The sequence below is a fragment of the Bos mutus genome, chromosome 21 (genome assembly GCF_027580195.1).
Source record: "Bos mutus isolate GX-2022 chromosome 21, NWIPB_WYAK_1.1, whole genome shotgun sequence".
Taxonomy (NCBI): Eukaryota; Metazoa; Chordata; class Mammalia; order Artiodactyla; family Bovidae; genus Bos; species Bos mutus.
Window position 1 is genome coordinate 53,989,792 of NC_091637.1, and position 18,976 is coordinate 54,008,767.

Consider the following 18,976-nt stretch of genomic DNA (forward strand, 5'->3'; position numbering starts at 1 on the left):
AGTAGCAGTTTTAATTATTTTTAGTGATTAAATACCATTCCATTAAACTGACTTTCTCTACCTTTATTTTTAACTTTTCAATTCTTATTTTTCTACCTCAACATCACATCTGATACCAAGTTAACTCAAAATGGATCATAGATTTCAATGGAAGATTTAACTGTATAACTTATAGAATATATGAGAAAATCCTTAGAACTTAGGCTTGGTGAAGAGTTGTTAGCGTGGCATTAAAAGTATGATCTATATAAAGTCCATAAACTGAACATCATCAAAATTTAAAACATTTCCTTTGCATCCCATTTCTGTAACGTAGTGGTTATCAGGTTTACTTCACATTTACTTTGCAAAAGACTTTTTATTTTTTTAGGTCAAAATATTTATTTTTGTGTTACAAAAATAAGTCCAAATAGATAGTGAAATAAATGTAGTTTTTAAGTGTCCCATCCTGGACTCTCTTTTCTAGAATTTCGTAAACAGTTCAAGTTTAGGTTGCTTCGGCACCTGTTTAGGATGCTATGTGGTCTCCATCCTAGAACCATGTGTCTGTAGTTTAGCTCGTAACTAACTGGACAAGTCGTCCTCTATGATGCCATCATTCCAGCTATCCTTCCAGACAAACTACAGATTTGCAGAAAATATTTGCAAACCACGTATCTGATACATATGCTTATCTAGAATATGTAAGGGGTTTCCCTGGTAGCTAAGCTGATAAAAAAAAAATCCGCCTGCAGTGCAGGAGACCCCAGCTCGATTCCTGGGTCAGGAAGATCCCTGGAGAAGGAAATGGCTACCCACTCCAATAGTCTTGCCTGGAGAATTCCATGGACAGAGGAGCATGGCGGGCTACAGTCCATGGGGTCACAAAGAGTTGGACACAACTGAGCAACTTTGACTTTCAGAATATATAAAGAACTTGTGGGAATTTGCTGGCACTTCCACTGCAAGGAGTCCAAGTTTGATCCCTGGTCAGGAAACTAAGATCCCACAAGCCACATAGTGCAGCTAAGAGAATGCGAGAGAAAGAAAGAATTCTTAAAACTCAACATTAAAAAAAAAAAAAAACCCTATTTAGAAAATGGGCAAAGGACATGAAGGAAACATTTATATGGATGGAAAATAAACACATGAAAAGACGTGTAACATTACCAGTCACTAAGGAAACATAAATACAAATTAAGACCATGATCGTTATGCAAGTGTATTAGTCTTTTTGGGTAGTTAAACTACCACAGCTTGGATGACTTAAAAACAACACATACTTATTTCTCACAGTTCTTGAAGCCTGGGAAGTCCATGATCAAAGCATCAACAGATTTGTTGTTGGGTGAGGGCCCTCTTCCTGGTTTATAAGTGGCCATCTTCTGGCTGTGTTCTCACATGGTGGAAGGGACGGGAGCTCTTGGAACCTCTTTTATGAAGGCACTAATCTCACTGATGAAGGCTCCACCTTCATGACCTAATTTCCTCCCCCAAAGCCCCATTTTCAAACACCATCACATTGGGGATTGGGTTTCAAGGTATAAGTTTGGGTGGGGCATGCAAACATTGAGTTCATAGCAAGTATTAGAACAGCTAAAATTAAAAATAGTGACAACACCAAATGCTAACAAGGTGCAGAGAAACTGGATCTGATACATTGCTGGTGAGAATGTAAATAAAAAATCATAGCCACTTTAGAAAATTGTTGGGCTGTTTCTTAAAAAAACTAAGCATGCACTTACCTATCAGTTGTTTTCCTAGGCCTTTATTCCAGAGCAGTAAAATATTATGTTCATGCAAAAACCCGTACATGATTGTTCATAGCAGCTTTGTTTGTAATAGCCCCAGACTGTCAATTGCCTAAGTATAGTTCAGTGGGTTAATGGTGAAAAAACTTGATATATCCATACCATAAAATACTTAGCAGTAGAAAGAAATGGGTTATAGACACATGCAACAGTTTGGATGGATCTCAAGGTCATTATGCTGAGAGAAAAAAGCCAACCCCAAAAGGTCACCTGCTATAGGATTCCATGTGTATAACTTTTTCAAAATGACAAATTTGCAGAGATGGAAAGCACATTAGTGGCTATCAGGGTTTAACAGCAGTTTAGGAGGAGTCAGTATATGTATAGCTATAGGTCTTTGTGGTGATACAGTAGTTCTGTATCTTAACTGTAGTGATAGTTTCACAGATCTGCACATGTGATAAAATGGCATAGAACTATATACACATACTGTACTAATGCCAGATTCCTTGTTTTGATGTATACTATAATTATGAAAGATGTAATTTGGGTGAAAGTACACAGGCCTATCTGTACTATCTTTGATATTTCCTGTGAAACTATAAAATTAAAAATTTGAAAAAAAATCAGTGAAGGTAAAAACTATCCCAAAATTTCAATTCTTCATTTCTTTTTCTTTTTTGATAAACCTATATACTATCATTTGGAATAAGATGCCTAGGAGATAGGTAGTTCTTTTTCTTTTTTATACCGTATGATAGCTCCTTTAATATTCTGTGAGGTATTTTTACTTTTTATTTGCTTTAAGAATATTACTGTATTAAGGTTTATAGAGAATTTTTTAAAGTTGTTAACTATGTAGATTAAATCTTTCTAACACATTTTCATTCATTTACATGATTTTTTTCCTTTCAATGCTATGTAATGGAAAATAAATAAGATTTTTATAACTGCTTAAAAATGTGTCTCTGTGTTATTCTTTTTGTTTAGATAATTACTTACTGCTACAGCCATTTTGCACAAAAGCCCAGTTTTTAAATGGAAAGGCAAAACAGGATATGACTGAAAAGCTTGCTGGTAAAAATTTTTAAATTGTTATTTCTTAAGAAATAGTTGATTGATTAAGGATACACTGATGGGCATTTCAACTCAATTTTAGGATAGCTACCAAGTTCAATATCATTATCTATGAAGTAGAAATAAATTGTATAATGATCTGTAAAAAGACTTTTTAAGACTTTTACCCCAAAAATTTTCTTCAAAAGAATTTTATTCCTTTTTCCCCCCAGTAAAAAAATCTTGTTAGGAGAAATAAATAGGATCAATAAAAGATATTAAAATCAAATATTGGTACATACAGAAAACTGCTGTTTCAAATTGTGTTTAATGAAAGGTCCAGGAGTTTAAAATGTGTATGTCTTGATTAAACTACATTTGGAAAACATTGAGATGAATTTTTGATTTGATTTCTATTTTTACTGCTTTTGCCTGTCATATATAGATTTCTAATACTTGAAGATCCCAATCTTTGGGAGCAAAGTTTCTGGCCTTACTTTTTTTAAGATGCTGAACATTTTAGCACACATGTCAGGGAAGAAGCCTAGTTTATTTTATATGCTTTCTAATTGTCAGAACTTGAATTTTTTTTTTTTAAACCTCACTGTTTATTATTTTTGTGTTTCAGATATTGTTATGGAACTTTATCAAAGGAAGCCCCATGCAACAGAACAGAAAGTGTTGGTTGTTTTATGGCATCTCTTAGGGAACATGACAAATAGTGGCTCTTTGCCTGGAGCTGGAGGAAATATACGAACAGCCACAGCTAAATTATCAAAAGCACTTTTTACACAGATGGGTCAGAATCTGTTAAATCAGGCTGCATCTCAACCATCACATATAAAAAAGAGTTTAGAAGAATTGCTTGATATGACAATTTAAAATGAATTATGAGTCTTTGATGAAATATGATGAACAAAACTGTTTACATGATGACAAATGGAAGTTTGTTAAAGTTAGGTTTTCAGTGCCTGCGCTTCTCATCCAGTAATTAAGTCAATAACTATTTTTATTTGCAGCCTGTGAGTACACATCTGTCCTACATCAACCCTATCACTTGCACCCATCACACAAAAATCTAAAATAATATAATCTAATGCTCATGAAATCTGAGGCATGTGGAGTGAATCCAATTTTAATATTTTTGAGAAAAGTCCCGCTTATTTGCACTATTCTGTAGAAACTGCAATTTGTTGCCCTATATGTACGATTAGACTTTTAATTAAAAATATACTTTTTGTTATGTAATCATGTTTTGCTATGTCTCATTACTCAGCCTTGTTTAATGAAGTGGAAGAAAAGTCATTGAACTATGTTATCACAAACTATGTTTTATGTGCTATTTGTGAAAAACATGTATTTCTGAAATCAGTCTGCTAATATGATTGTACAGTATTAGCTTGCTTTTGCTGCTGTGTTAAGTGAAATATTTGCTTACCAGTTGGGTTTAATCATCTACATAATTGTGAAATTTTACAAGTTATAATAAAGCATGATGACCAAAGTTTTAGAAAACATTTAAACATTAAATGCACGTTTAAGAAAACGTGTTGAATGTAACTTCCCTATTTTTGTGTGCAAACACTAAATTTTATTTCTATATGTCCTGACATTTATAAAGGTGTTATTTTGCTGCCCAGTTGTATAATTCTCAAGTATAGTGCCAGGTCTTCTCTAGCTTTTCTCAGAATTCTTGGGCTACAAGTACTGTATGCATCTTAAAAAAGAAAAGGAATGTTATATAATAAAAGGATTTATTTCTGTAGATGTGTGAGAGGTGTCCTATTTTTTCAACTTCAATGTATATTAAAATGGGAAATATATATATTAGGTATTGATCTATACAGGTATTGACCTATCACCTTCACCTGTTATACTTGATGCAATTTTGACCTATCTCTATTGACCTAACAGTAGACCTGGGTTATAGTTACAATTTTACGGAAAATTCTCTGTGTGAACTTGCGCAAGCCACTTGCCAGATACAGGCCTCGGTTTTCTCATCTCTGACCTGTGAAGACTAGACTAGATGGTTTTTCAGGTTCCATTTTGCTCTAAAATTCTGTGATTTTATGTTGTAGTTTAAGATCACTTTATTACAATTGTAGACTGTCTTTATTCTTTTTCACTTCTTGTGTCATTAACAAATGTATATATTTGTAATGTATTTGGCTACTTTTTAAATTGTGGTTCTTTATCTATAATTTCTGAGCACAACAGTAAAAAAAAAAAAGTTTGAAGCTAATCTGAAAGGAGAGTAAACATGTGGCTACTTTTCCTGTATTTATATACACTTTTAAAATTACAAACATCTAAAATTCATTTTCTTCTAAATGTATTTTATTATATGCCTATTATTTAGGTCGAAAGTTAGCAAACATTTTCTGTAAAACACCAGAAAATAAATATTTTTGGCTTTGTAAGCCACACAGATTGTGGCATATTCTTTGTTTTGCTCTTTTTTTTTTTAAACAATCCTTTAGAAATATTAAAAAGTTCTTAGCCTGGGCCTCTGACATAGTTTGCCAGAGCACCTGGCCTAGACTTTTGACTTCACTTGTAACTCTGAAATCACCATTAAATTTTGCTTCACCCTTTATGATACTTAAAATAGTTATAGATTCTAAGTTTTATTAATTTTGACCATTGCCCTTGTTTCATTGAAAATGTGCCTACTAAAGTTACACTGATTGTTGGATCTATTGAAGGTAAATTTTAGATTTGAGGCCAAAGAAGAGCACTACTATATACATAAACTTAGTCATCCATTATTTTCAGTAGATAAGACTTTGAATTTTGCATTGAAAAAATTACAGTAAGTATATGACTATTAATAATGTGGAAACATCATGCAATCTGTGTGTTTTTGTTATAAATAAAATAGCCATAACAGAGCCCCACACTTGAAATATTTTTCTCTATATTAGCAACTTGATACTGAGCATGCAGAAGTCTAGCATTCTATTGCCAAGTACTGTTACCAATCTGGAAGTCAAAAAGAATTGGAGACTGATGGAACTGATAGAACTAAAGAAAAGCTGAAGGTGTAAATGAAGTAAAGGAATTTTTTTTACAGGCTGTGATAGTGATAAAGTCGAACCCCACCAGCACTGCAAATCAAAAAATAAAAGAATTTAAATGGCATGTTTACCCAACAGAATCCATAGCATATATTTATTTAAAATGTTAACCACAGGACAGTGTTCACAATATGTTAAAAGGAAAAGCCTAATTACATGCATACAGTGTCTCTATTTATTAAATAGACACACACATAAGACAGAACTGGAATTGTATACACCAATATGAGAATAATGGTAATCTTTGGATAAAAAGTTAATTTTTTCAGTGTACTATTCTGCAATTTTTATTTTTTTCAGAAATGAGCAACATGTATTGCCTGTGTAATAAAATTTAAATTGCATAAAATCTGAAATTAAAGGTAAAGAGAAAATAAAGAGAGAAAATCAAAGTGCTTAGGAAGGTAGTGATATGACTAGAAGGAAGATGAGAAGAAATGGAAGCAACAAATCATAAACAGCATTAAGACTTTGATTTAGAAAGCATGGATTTGAAACCCAGTTTTACTTGTTAAACTTTACATGTATCCTGCAGTTGGGGTGAGGTACAAAATTAACATGGGATTTTGTATGAGAAAGCATTTGTAAACTCAAATTCTACCTAAAGTTAATTTTCCCAGCAGCAAATGAAGTTGAGGAAAGATGGGCAGAAACCTATAGAAATCTTTATTGCCAAGATAAGCTAATCCTACTTACTTTGTTGCTGGTTAGGTTAAATAGATCAAATGAAGGGGAAATCATTTAAGTACTGTATCAACATTAATGAATTAAAGTCTCATAATGTGTACTGTAAAACAGTACCTAAACTCTTAATTCATACTTAAACTCTTCTGTGGGCGACAATGGGGTAAACATAGATTTCAAGGGATTAAAGTGAATTGTAGGTTTAGCAAAATAGGTTTTTTTTTTTCTTTTTAAATACTGGAGCATGGAATGTTTGATTCAGTGCTATGTAAAATTAAGACAATGGTGTGGTACCAAATTATGACCCAGTCTTGAATGTGCTGTTCACCTCTGTGTATCCTGGGTGCCTTGGCCTATACTGGGCACTGACTGAATAAATAGTACTTGAATAAAATGTTGAATGTTATGTATGTTTGAAGTATAGTGAGCCATGTTTTCAAGGGTTGTGCTGAATAAATTTGAAAACCAATAGAAGACAGATAGCTGGTCTGAAACACCCATCTGAAGGCATCCTTTGGCAAATGGATTTCATCCAATGTTCCAGCCTAGTGGATTGATAAGGTACGCCTTTTCAATGTGTTAAAAGATTGGGAGGTTACGCAAGTTTCAACAGGAAAGAGGGTAGTGATCGACTTCCTAGGCAGGGCTCAGATCCAGATTCTAGACAGTAAAGGTCTAAAGAATAGAAGCACTGAGAATTGAAAGAATAGGTCTGAAAGGTACTCTCAAGGCAGCCTTGACTAAACTGATGACATACTTAGATTTGGAACATAAAGGAGTCAAAGTTAATATAAGTTTCTCACTCTAGAGACGTGGATGGTGATACCATTAACTGAAACGGAGAATACTCCGAGGAAAAGCAGTTGGTGGGGAAGAGATTAAATATAATGCTTTCGGACCGCTGTGAGAGAAGTTGACTCTGAAGGCAGAGTTCTGAATTCACTCATTCATTCATTTATTTGCCACTGCCAGGTTTGTGGGATATAAGTTCCCTCAGCAGGAATTGAACCAGGCCTTCAGCAGTGAAAGTGCAGAGCCCTAACCACTGGACTGCCAGGGAATTCCTGGGAGAATTCTGAATTTAAATTGCAGTTTTAATTTACTAAGTCTATGACCAAGAGGATAAGAGGAAAGGGAAGATAGAGAAAAGGGAAAAAATACCCAGCTGGCATGAACAAAAAGGACATTTTTAAATTGATGCTTATTGTTTAATCATTAAGTTGCGTCCAACTCTTTCGCAACCCCCTGGACTGCAGCGCAAAAGGCTCCTCTGTCCATGGGATTTTCCAGGCAAGAATACTGGAGAGCGTTATCATTTCCTTCTCCAGAGTCCAAATATCATCGTGAGATTTATGAGTTTAAGGCTGAATTTCTGTCCATTTTTAGGTAGAGGGGTGAGTTTTAGGCAGTTGTTTGCCCAAAAAAGAATAACAGCATTTTCTTTGGCGGGGTGGGGCGCTGTCTGTGTTTAAGATCTGAGGTATGAAAAGCCCTAAGGACCCGCTTTTTGTTTGGGAAGTCAAGTAGAGGGAACGCCGCATAGGAACAGCGGCCGGGCCCTCAAAGCAGCGGGGCGGGGCCTGCCCGGTCCACCTCTCGCGGAGGGCGAGACCTGCGTCCTGCGCAGCCACGTGACTCCCTCGCCTCCGGGGGCTCTGACGCATGCGCGCCGTGCTCTCGAGGAGGAGGCTGTGGTGCTGGTGGCGACTGCTGTGTTTGTGGGGACGGAGAGTGTTAAAGTGCCATCTTCGACTCAGCTGGCCCAGACTGTGGCTCATGGAATTCAGTGGCATCCATCGTCAGGTCAGCTGGGGAGGACGCCTTGGAATTAGCCGAGGGTGGGGGGTAGGGGGTGGGGGGGCGTTCTGATACGCTGGTCTGGAAGGGGCCTGCCTCGTTTCAGGCCGCGCTGGGGCTGCGGCCTCCCTCTCCCGCCCTGTTTTGAGGCCTGACTTGGCCTCGCGGCCCAGCTGTCCATCCCTTCTCATTCCCACCTGTTGGGTGGAGCAGTGCGAGGTTTCTTTTCTTAGACCATTCGTTTCTCTCCCGGCGCCTTAGGACGGGCGGGGAATTGTGGGCCTCAACTTGGATTTAGGAAGCGCTTTGGGGATAAGTCTAAAGCCCATGCTTTCGCGAGAGCTGGGAACCAGTGTGGTTGGAACGACTGGAAGTGGAAGGGACCCAGAGGTTTGGGAGAATGTGATATAAATTGGGTAAAACTTTTAGGCGCCTTGTAGGGCGCGTTTCGCGTTCTGACTGAAGACACACTCTAGGACTCTTGAGTCACAGCACCCCAAAGATCAGTTAAAGCTTTTGGCAGGCTAGGATGGAAGCAGAAAAACCAGTGTTTATCTTTTGTAGCCAGAGACCAACACTGCTGTTTTTCTCGTTCTAAAAATCACATCTTCAGTTAGTATTATGTACTATATTTATGCCAACTAAAATATTACTTTTAAGTTTAACATTCCTGTTCAGAAATACTTAACACTTTTTTACGGTTGTAAAGGTTGAAGCCTGAAAAAGCATTGGAACTTAAGTATTTTGGGTTCTGAGAGCTAGTAAATGGATGGAAAAACAAGCGAATACTGTCAGGTGTATTCTTCCCCTCCCCCCACTCTAAAGTTGCAGAAGTTGGAACTTTTCCACTGTTTGGCCGCTGGTGGGGATAATGTTAATGAAAGGAGTTCTGCTAAAGAAGACAAGTTCTCAAGATTGTGAACTCTGGAATAATTAGGGGTTACCAAAGATGGCTAATTAGTAGGTAGTATGAGATATTTGAAGTGAGAATTGAAAAGCGGAGTTTTTTTAGTGTCATGATATTTGGAAGTGATTTTACTTGCTTACCTATAATTGAATACGAAAAAGAATCTTATAAATCAAATGATAGAAAGTATGTGTGGCTTTTTTTCAAGGGAAAGATTAGTAGATGTATAAAATAGATCAACAATAAGGTTCTTACTATATAGCACAGGAAACTATGTATCAATCTTGGGTAATAATGTAAATAAAAGAAGAGAGAGAAGAGACCCTTCTGTGGTGTGCCAGCAAATAATACCACATAAAGTACAGGATTTTAAAAAATTTCTTGAAAAACAGCCAGAGGGGGAAGAAAATAATTCCAACCAAATGATAATTTTTTTCCCCAAAAATATGAAGATGGTGCAAACATTTATGTAAATGAATAAAGTCCAGTTTCTGGAATGTAGCAAGTGCTTAATATATGGAAACTTTAAAAAGGTCAATCTGTATAAACATTCTGCTCAGCCTCTGAAAACAGTTGCCAAAGCCAGTGATGATGATAGTCCGTTTTTTTCCAAACATTTTGAGTCTTTAGATTAGCTTATCTGTGGATGAGGCACAGAATGACTTAAGGATTGCAAAGGTAGTTGATTTGTAGTACTCAAACTCCTGACTTTCAGTCCTTAGTGATGACTTCAGACTTTTATATGTTCTATTTATGAAAAGAATAATAAATGATATGATTTTGGTACCTCTGTCAGTATAAATGCTTATAAAGAGATTAAGATAATAGATCAGATTTCTCATTTTTAATTGAGTATTTCTCATTTTTAATTTTATTAAAAATTAATTTAAGTCATCCTCCAAAAGAGCTTTTAAATGTTAAGATGGTATATTAAATTCTTAGATAAATGTATCTCATAACTGAACTAAAACTTAAAATGTATGATGTAGAACTCTACTTTTTCATGTACTGCTTATTCAGATTTAATATATCATTTTTCTCTTACACTTGTAGACTTTATGCATCTCATTACAGTTTTATATAAGAGAGTGCAAAGTAGTAAAAAGGCATGAGTTGAGAACAGGAGGAAATTTTTGTTACTCTGAGAGAATATCATGAGCACAGGCTCAGGCATGAGCGTGTGTTGTCCTCTGTAAATGACAATAAGGAATACTGTTGGATTAATACCTTTGGAAAGTTAAGTTGGGATCAGATAGATCACCCAGTCTTTCAACATTTATTGTGCTATTGTATACTAGACACTTTCAGATTCTAGGGACATAGTAGTGAATGAAACCAGGGGCGCTGTTCTCAGTGAATTTACTATTCCAATAATAATTAATTTATGTGTAGCAGTGTTTTTCCATTTTTTTGACTGCAGCCCATAATAGGACGGAGAAGGCGATGGCACCCCACTCCAGTCCTCTTGCCTGGAAAATCCCATGGACGGAGGAGCCTGGTAGGCTGCAGTCCATGGGGTCGTGAAGAGTCGGACACAACTGAGAGACTTCCCTTTCACTTTTCACTTTCATTCACTGGAGAAGGAAATGGCAACCCACTCCAGTGTTCTTGCCTGGAGAATCCCAGGGACGGGGGAGCCTGGTGGGCTGTCGTCTATGGGGTCACACAGAGTTGGACACGACTGAAGTGACTTAGCCACTAGCCATAATAGGATGTACATGTAACATTGCAGTTCAATAATCTAGTAGTCAGATTCTGTGTGTATTTCAACAGTGTGCCCTTAATGTGTGCAATGCACTCTGATTTTTTTTTTTTTTTTAAAAAAAAATAAGCTGGTGCAAGGCATTCTGAAGTTTGAAAAACATTATTCAAAAGGGAAGATAATTATATTGTAACATAACAGTGTAAATGAAGAGGATAGTTAATCTTTATAGCAAGGTATGTGTGATTATTTGTGCATGAGGCTTAGAAAGGTTAAGAAACATGCTCAAAGTTCCCTAATGAGTAACTAGGCCAGATCTTTAATTCAGTTCTATCAGGCTTTAACCCAAATGTTTTATTATACACCTTCCCAATTGTTATGAGACTTTGTTTGTGGCTCAGACGGTAAAGCATCTGCCTACAGTGCGGGAGATCTAAGCTAGGTTTAGGACTCTGGGTGGGGAGGGTAAGGACTGTGATGCTTTTTTACTTATTAAACAGTGGATTAGGTGTGTATCATACCTCCATGTGTACTGTATCTCCATGTATCGGTAGACCTGAGCCTTACTGTGAAGGAATTATAATCTAGAAAGAAAAAGACATTGAATGAGTATCACAAATGTGATTGTGTGCCGTGGAAGAATGCTGTGGAAGCATCATTGGGGGAAATAAACTTATTTGGAGGGTCTGGGAATACGTTTCAGTCAGGGATGTTTAAATTTGCCCAGATTAGTTAGTGGGCTTCAGTTGAGTTGAAGGCTTTGAGTGGGGTAGAGAGTTGGGGCAGCATTCCAGACAGACGAAAAAACTACATACACTCAGGTCCTGAAGCTGAAATGAGCTGAACTGGAACACCCAACAAAACTAGATGGATGTGATATGTTAGAAAAAGGGCAAGAAGAGACAGCCTTTCAAGGAGAAAGTCATCATTACTGTTGGATACAGTGAAGAGTAGATCAGAAAGATGAATCAGAACATGTCCAGTTGGATTTAATAAACAAAGCGATTGTGACTTTGGGAGAATTTCAGAGTAGTGATAATCCAAATTTAAGGGTAAATGGAGGATATAGAAAATCACTGTGGACAGTGACTTCAGCCATGAAATTAAAAGACACTTGCTCCTTGGAGGAAAGCAGTGACAAACCTAGACAGCGTATTATAAAGCAGACATCACCTTGCCAACAGTGGTCCGTACAGTCAAAGCTATGGTTTTTCAGTAGTCATGTACAGATGTGAGAGTTGGACCATAAAAAGGCTGAGAGATGAAGAGTTGATGCTTTCAAATTGTGGTGCTGGAGAAGCCTCTTGAGAGTCCCTTGGACTGCAAGGAGATCAAACCTAAGGAAATCCTAAAGCAAATCAGCCCTGAATATTCATTGAAAGGACTGATGGTAAAGCTGAAGCTCTAGTACTTCGGCCACCTGATGCAAAGAGCCGATTCACTGGAAAAGACTCCAATGCTAGGAAAGATTGAAGGCAAAAGGAGAAAGGGGGCGGCAAAGGCAGGATGCTTAGATAGCATCACCGACACAGTGGACATGTATTTGAGCAAACTCCGGGAGATAGTGGAGGACAAAGGAGCCTGGTGTGCTGCAGTCCATGAGGTCGGAAAGAGTTGAACACAACTTAGTAACTGAACAACAAGGAGGGTGTAGTGTAGAGATAAGCTTAGACAGCTTCAATGTCTTTCTGTTGTACTTGAAACAAAATCTAAATCCTCAACATAGCTTATGATTGTCCTTTGTTTGTTCTATAAGTTTAAGCTAAGTTACGTATATTATAAAATTTTATATAAAAGAGAGGTATTTTTACATATTTGAAGGGTAATGGAAGTAATCTAATATACTAAGAGAAACTGATAAGGAGACCGTGAAGATAATTTAAGAAGCAACATGTTTGAGAAGATAGGTGGGAGAAGTGATCCAAGTCATTAGTTCAGAGTTTGACCATTGATAGCAGCAGAGATACTTCATCCATTGTGACCAAGGGAAGGAGGAAGACAAATAATTGTTATGTATTTCAATTTTTATAGTATGCTTAGGGGAACACATACTTTGAGAGCAAAAGGGAAGGAAGATTATAAAAGAGGTGAGGGAAACACAGGAAAACACGGGCAGAATACTTTTTGACATGAAGCGGTCCAGGGATTGAACCCGTGTCTCCGGGAATTTTTTTTTTCCCCAATTATTTATTTGTTTGGCTGTGTTAGGTGTTAATTGCAGCACATGAGATCTTCATTGCAGTGCACAGACTCTCTAGTTTTGGTGCTCAGGCTTTGTAGTTGTGGCACACAGGCTCCAGAGCTTACGGGTTCAGCTTAGTTGCTCCGGCATGTGGGAATCTTAGTTCCCTGACCAGGGATAGAACCTGTGTCCCCTGCATTGCAAGGCGGATTCTTGACCCTGGACCAACAAGGAAGTCACAGCAGGTGGATGTTTAACCTCTGGACCACTGGGGAAGTTTGACATTGCTTTTTTTTTCCTCCCCCCTCAACATTGCTTTTTGAAAATAGACCTTTAGGGACTTCCCTGCAGTCCAGTGGTTATGCTCCCAGTGTAGGGGGCATGGGTTCGATGCTTGGTCAGGGAACTAAAATCCTGGAACCTGCAAAAAATGATAAAATAGGTGTTTACATGAGGTTTACTTTGATATACTTAGTAAAGACAAATTTTAGAAGAATTCAAGTCAAATTGAGGGATGTTTAAGCAAATCCTTTCATACTGTCTCTTACTGATATGTTTTTCTGTGAACATGGCAAGCAAAGCAGTTATCTCAGAACATGCTCTTTCTGCTGCCTGTAATTTTCTTCCTCTAGATAGTTGCATGATTGGCTTTCCTGCTACCTCATCCTCTCTTTTATTTTTAGCACTTGATACCACATATATATAAGAAATTTACTTAGGGAAGAAAGCCTCCATCTCCCCACTGTAATGTCTGCTCCTTGAGAACAGGGATTTTGTTTTGTTCACAGCTAAATTGTCCTTCTCCATCTAGTATAGCCAGCAAAGAACTGGATGTTCATTATTTGAAGAGGGTAAAACCAGAGAAGTTAGCATAGCTGGTGGGAGGTGGGGCAGGGGTGAAGGGTCTTAGTGAAAATGGGAACTTGAAAGAAAGTCTGTGTTGAATGGTGCGATCACAAGCCTGGTTTGTTGTCTTTGCTCCCAGAATGCTTGTTGCCTTACTCAAGTTGAAACATTCTTCTTTGGCAAAACATAACCCAAGGGAACCAGTGTAGAACACTGACATTTAATGGGTTCTACCCTCAAAGAATGCCATCCTAAGAATTCCCAGTGGAGGACTCTGAGCTTTCACTGCTAAGGGTGCAGCTTCGATTCCTGGTTGGGGTAATAAGGTCCTCTGAGCTGTGCAGCATGGCAGCCCACCCGCCCCTGGCCCAAAAAAAAAGAAAAGAAAAAAAAGAATTCCATCCTGCACTGAAGCCCACCCATTGTCAACTTTGTCTGGTTTGTTTTCTACTGCCTCATACTTATTCTTGAACAAAAGTTTGAAGATGACTATACTTGAGAGATCAAAACAAGTAGTCAAAGACACTCAGAAGAGACAGTGCTGAGAACAAGAGAATTTAAAGTATATTCTAGAAATAGCAGGAGATACTGCACCCGTGAAAAAGGAATATTGATTATTCAGAGAATAAAGAAAGTTATATTAAAAACTCAGTAACAGGGTTATCACAGAGTAGAATAAGTGAAAGGAATAGAAGAAAAATGTGGGATAAGATACGTAGAGGATCAATCCAGGAAGTCCAGCACCTGAGCAGTGTGGATCCAACAGAGAAAACCAAGAGTAGAAAATTATCAAATAAATAATAGATATAGAATGTAAGAACTTAATGATGTAAACAGATTAAAATAGGCCTTCCAAATGAATGCGTTGCAGAATCTTTGGAAAAGACTCATCTTAAGGCACATCGTTAAGCAATTTCAGAACATCTGGGATAAACAGAGAAACTAAAAGCTTCCATGGAGATAAAAACAGGTCACATGAAGAGGATAAGAAATAAAAATGTCAGATTTTCTCAATAGGGACATCGGATGGTAGGAAACAGTGAATAAGTTGCTTTAAAACTTTTAAGAAAAAAATATTTTCATTCTAGAATTTTATACTCATTTAATTATGAGGATTTTATTTATTTATTTTTTGGAAAAAATAATTAATTTTGTAATTAAAAAATTACATCCCAGTACCATCTCTCATGAAGATTTTAGAATTGGAAAGTCTTACCTTTTTTCACCCCACATACCTTTTTTCAGAATTACAGAAATGATTCTCTACAAGAGGGAGTAAATCAAGGAAGAAATAGATTTTGTTATAAATGAGATTCACTCCAGGGGATAAGTGAAAGGAATTCTTTATATCAAAATGAAGAGACAATCCTAGATAAGACGAGCAAATTTAAATTGTTGCAGAAGGTTAGATGGTTTCAGAAAGGATGGCACCAGAAGGGGAAATGGGATTGATAAGTATGAGTGACAGTTTTAAAGGACCTTTATAAGGTCTCTTCAAGGATGTGGAGTCAGTTTTCAAAGGCAGTGAAGCATATGAAAATGATAGATTTAAAGAGGTAGAAGCAAGGAAATGTGATTGTAGTATACAAAGTAGCTTGAAGAAAATGTTTGCATAGGCATACTAATGTAAACCTGAATATTGATTGAACCCCAGCCAAATAGAACTACATTGGAAGCACATGAGAGGAAGATTGTGCATGTGTATTTGGTATAATAATTAAACCTATATTTTATCTAATAGATGGCAAAAAATATCTAAAATTGAAAAGTCAGGAAATAAAATATTTTCAGATGAATACTGTGTTGATTACCACCAGTTTTTTGACGTCAAAGTCAGTAGGTTTTTTTCCACCTCCTAAAGTCTCTGCACAACAAATTCTAGATGCACTGTAAAGTTCATTTTTATTTTCCTTGTTAATTTTAAAGTTGTTTAGCCACTAAGTCATGTCTGACTCTCGCAACCCCACGGACTGCAGCCCACCAGGCTTCTCTGTCCATGGGATTTTCCAGGCAAGAATACTGGAGTGGGTTGCCATTTCCTTCTCCAGGGGATCTTCCCAACCCAGGGATTGAACCCCGGTCTCCTGCATTGCAGGTGGGTTCTTTACCACTGAGCCACCTAGGAGACAATTTTAAAGTATAACATCTTAAGTTTGGATAATACTTTCCAGGAACTTGTTTTAAGTGATCTCTTCATTTATGTGAGTTTATAGTTTTAGGACTTTGACATGCGTTTATCTCATCTGATGTTCTCAACGGCCCTGTGAAGCAGATAGTATAAGTATTACTTGTCTCCTTTCGAAGTGAGGAAAGTAAGACTGACTAGAATCTCATCCTTTTAAGGGAGAGAAGTAGGACTCACCCTCCTGTACCCTCTTGTAATATTTACTGTGCTAGTAATGAAAGAACTGAAAGTTCTGATCCCTAGTCTCTGGGATTTCCTCTTTTCTAATTGAATTATAGTTTAGCTATCTTCTTCCATCAAAAAATTTTTTGCTGTAGTAAAAACACATAAGATAAAATCGACCTTCTTAACCTTTTTTTTTTTTTTAAGCTGCACAGCAAAGCAGACTTGTGGGATCTTGGTTCCCGTGACTAGAGAGTGAACATGCACCCCGTGGTGGAAGTTCGAACTCTTAACCACAAATCACCTGAGGAAGCCTTAACCATTTATAAGTGTACAGTTAGTAGTGTTGTGTATTTTCACATGGTTGTTTTAACAGATTTCCAGAACTTTTTTATTTTATACCCATGAAATTATACCCATTAAAACAACAACCCCCCTTTTCTCCATCTCTAGTCCCTCATAACCACCATCAGCTTTCTGTTTCTATGAATTTGACAACTCTAAATACCTCATATAAGTAGACTCATGTAGCATTTGTCTTTTTGTGACAGGCTTTTTTCACTTAGCATAATTTCCTCAGGGTTCATCCATGTAGTGTATGACAGGATTTCCTTCATTTTAAAGACGAATGATACTCCGTTGTATGTGTATATCACACTGTATTTATTTCTTCATCTGTGTTGGACATTTGGGTTGCTTACTCCTTTGACTGTTTTGGATATGTGGCTGTGAACGTGGCTATACAGATAGCTCTTTGAAACCTGGCTTTCAGTTAGTTTGACCATATACTCAGAGGTGGGATTTTGGATTTTATGGTAGTTCTATTTTTAATTTTTTGAGGAAACCCCATTTTGTCTTCTGTATCAGTTGCACCATCTTATAATCCCACCATAAGTGCACAGAGGTTCCAATTTCACCTCATTCTTGCCAAAACTTGCTTCCTGTTTTATTTATTTTTTGATAGTAGCCATCCTAATGGGTGTGAGGTGATATTGTGAATTCCATTTGCATTTCTATGTTAATAAGTGATACTGAGCATCTTTTCATGTGTTTCTTGGCCATTTGTGTATCTTCTTTGGAGAAATGTCTGTTTAAATCATTTTTTTCATTTTTAATTGAGTTTTTGTTCATTTATAGAAGCTCTTTATTATATGTATTAACTACTAATCAGATATAAGATTTACAGATGTTTCCTCCTATTCGGCCATTTGCCATGTAGCTCCATTTGTCTATTTTTGCTTTTGTTGCCTGTGCTTTTGGTATCATAGCCAAGAAAGCATTGCCAAGTCCACTTTCATGAAACTTTCCCCCTATGTTTTCTTCTATGAGTTCTGTCCATTTGGGGTTAATTTTTATATATGCTGTAAGTTAAGGGTTTAGCTTTTTTTTTTTTTTTTGCATGTGACGATCCAGCTTTCCCAGCACCATTTGTTTAAGAGACCGTCTTTTCCCCATTGAGTAATCTTGTAACTCTTGTCCAACATTATTTCTGGGCTTTATGTTTTTATTCTATTGGTCTGTTTATCTTTATGCTAGTACCACACTGTTGTCTTCTTCCTTTTGATAATTATTTTTTTACAACTTTGCCGTTTTATGTCACAAGTTCAAAGTTAATGGTTGTTGTTAAGAATATACTAGTACTAGTTCAGTTCAGTTCAGTTGCTCAGTCGTGTCCGACTCTTTGCGACCCCATGAACCACAGCACGCCAGGCCTCCCTGTCCATCACCAACTCCCGGAGTCCACCCAAACCCATGTTCATCAAGTCGGTGATGCCATCCAGCCGTCTCATCCTGTGTTGTCCCCTTCTCCTCCTGCCCCCAATCCCTCCCAGTTAGTAATTGCCATATTATGAAGTATATGTTAGAATAACTTATTTAAAAATAACTTTAGTGTGTTTTTCTTTTGGTCCTGTGATTTTCGAAGTAATCAGAAAAATGATCTCCCTGAGGACAAGGCTGATGTTCTTAACTCGTTTTATAACACTGTAATTGCAGGGTGTGGAGTAGTTGATAGTCTGTGATGATGCAGGGGTGTGGTAAATTTGCTGATTCCAGAAAAAACTTAAGTCCCACTTAAGTATGCAGTTAGAATAGGGCAGGTAGTAAATGACTCAGAATGTATCAATGAACAATCTTTTTTTGTTTTGGCAGTATGCTTTGAAATAAAAAAACACAAAATAATGACTAATTTATGTCTGGAAAATTAATCTTCAGTAGTGTCTTTTCTTTAATGTAGGGGACAAAAGAGACCAAAATAAGTTGAAAAGCTTCTGCGCCTTTTCCTAGGATCAAAAATGGTAAACCTGGAAAAGTTTATGACAATAGTCAGTAATGCAGTAGAAGGAAACTCTTTTTTCTAGATTTGATTGTTTATTATTTTTTTCAAATTCCTCTTGTTCTGCCCTGCTTACTTTCATTTCACTTTCCCAATGCAGGCCCTCTTCATTCTGATCAATCTTATCTCCTTGTCTTGGAACCAATCCTAATTTCCATCTTCTTATCTGTTAATAAGAAAGGTTGTTCTGTCAAGTCATGTGGTCTATTTCTTATTTTGAAATAATTTATAATTCTTTTTCTACCCACTCCAGTACTCTTGCCTGGAAAATTCCATGGACTGAGAGGCTCCTCAGAACCTGGTAGGCTAC

General features: G+C 37.0%; 2 protein-coding genes across 7 annotated transcripts in view; both read left to right on the plus strand.

Annotated features, from left to right (window-relative positions):
• The window catches only part of TOGARAM1 (TOG array regulator of axonemal microtubules 1), an 80,689-nt gene extending 73,908 nt beyond the window's left edge, over positions 1-6,781 (plus strand). For 2 of the 6 annotated variants that reach the window (XM_070358789.1, XM_070358790.1), the window contains 2 exons: positions 2,721-2,807; positions 3,415-6,781. In XM_070358789.1, the coding sequence (XP_070214890.1) occupies positions 2,721-2,807; positions 3,415-3,668 (341 nt within the window). In that variant the 3' untranslated portion in view covers positions 3,669-6,781. The remainder of the gene's footprint in view (positions 1-2,720; positions 2,808-3,414) is intronic. The other 4 variants (XM_070358787.1, XM_070358791.1, XM_070358792.1 and 1 more) reach the window with 3 other exon arrangements.
• Positions 6,782-8,195: 1,414 nt separating this feature from the next.
• Positions 8,196-18,976, plus strand: part of PRPF39 (pre-mRNA processing factor 39) — a 35,027-nt gene continuing 24,246 nt past the window's right edge. Inside the window, exon 1 of the mRNA XM_005892588.3 lies at positions 8,196-8,353. The gene's annotated coding sequence lies outside the window, so the exon portion shown is untranslated. The remainder of the gene's footprint in view (positions 8,354-18,976) is intronic.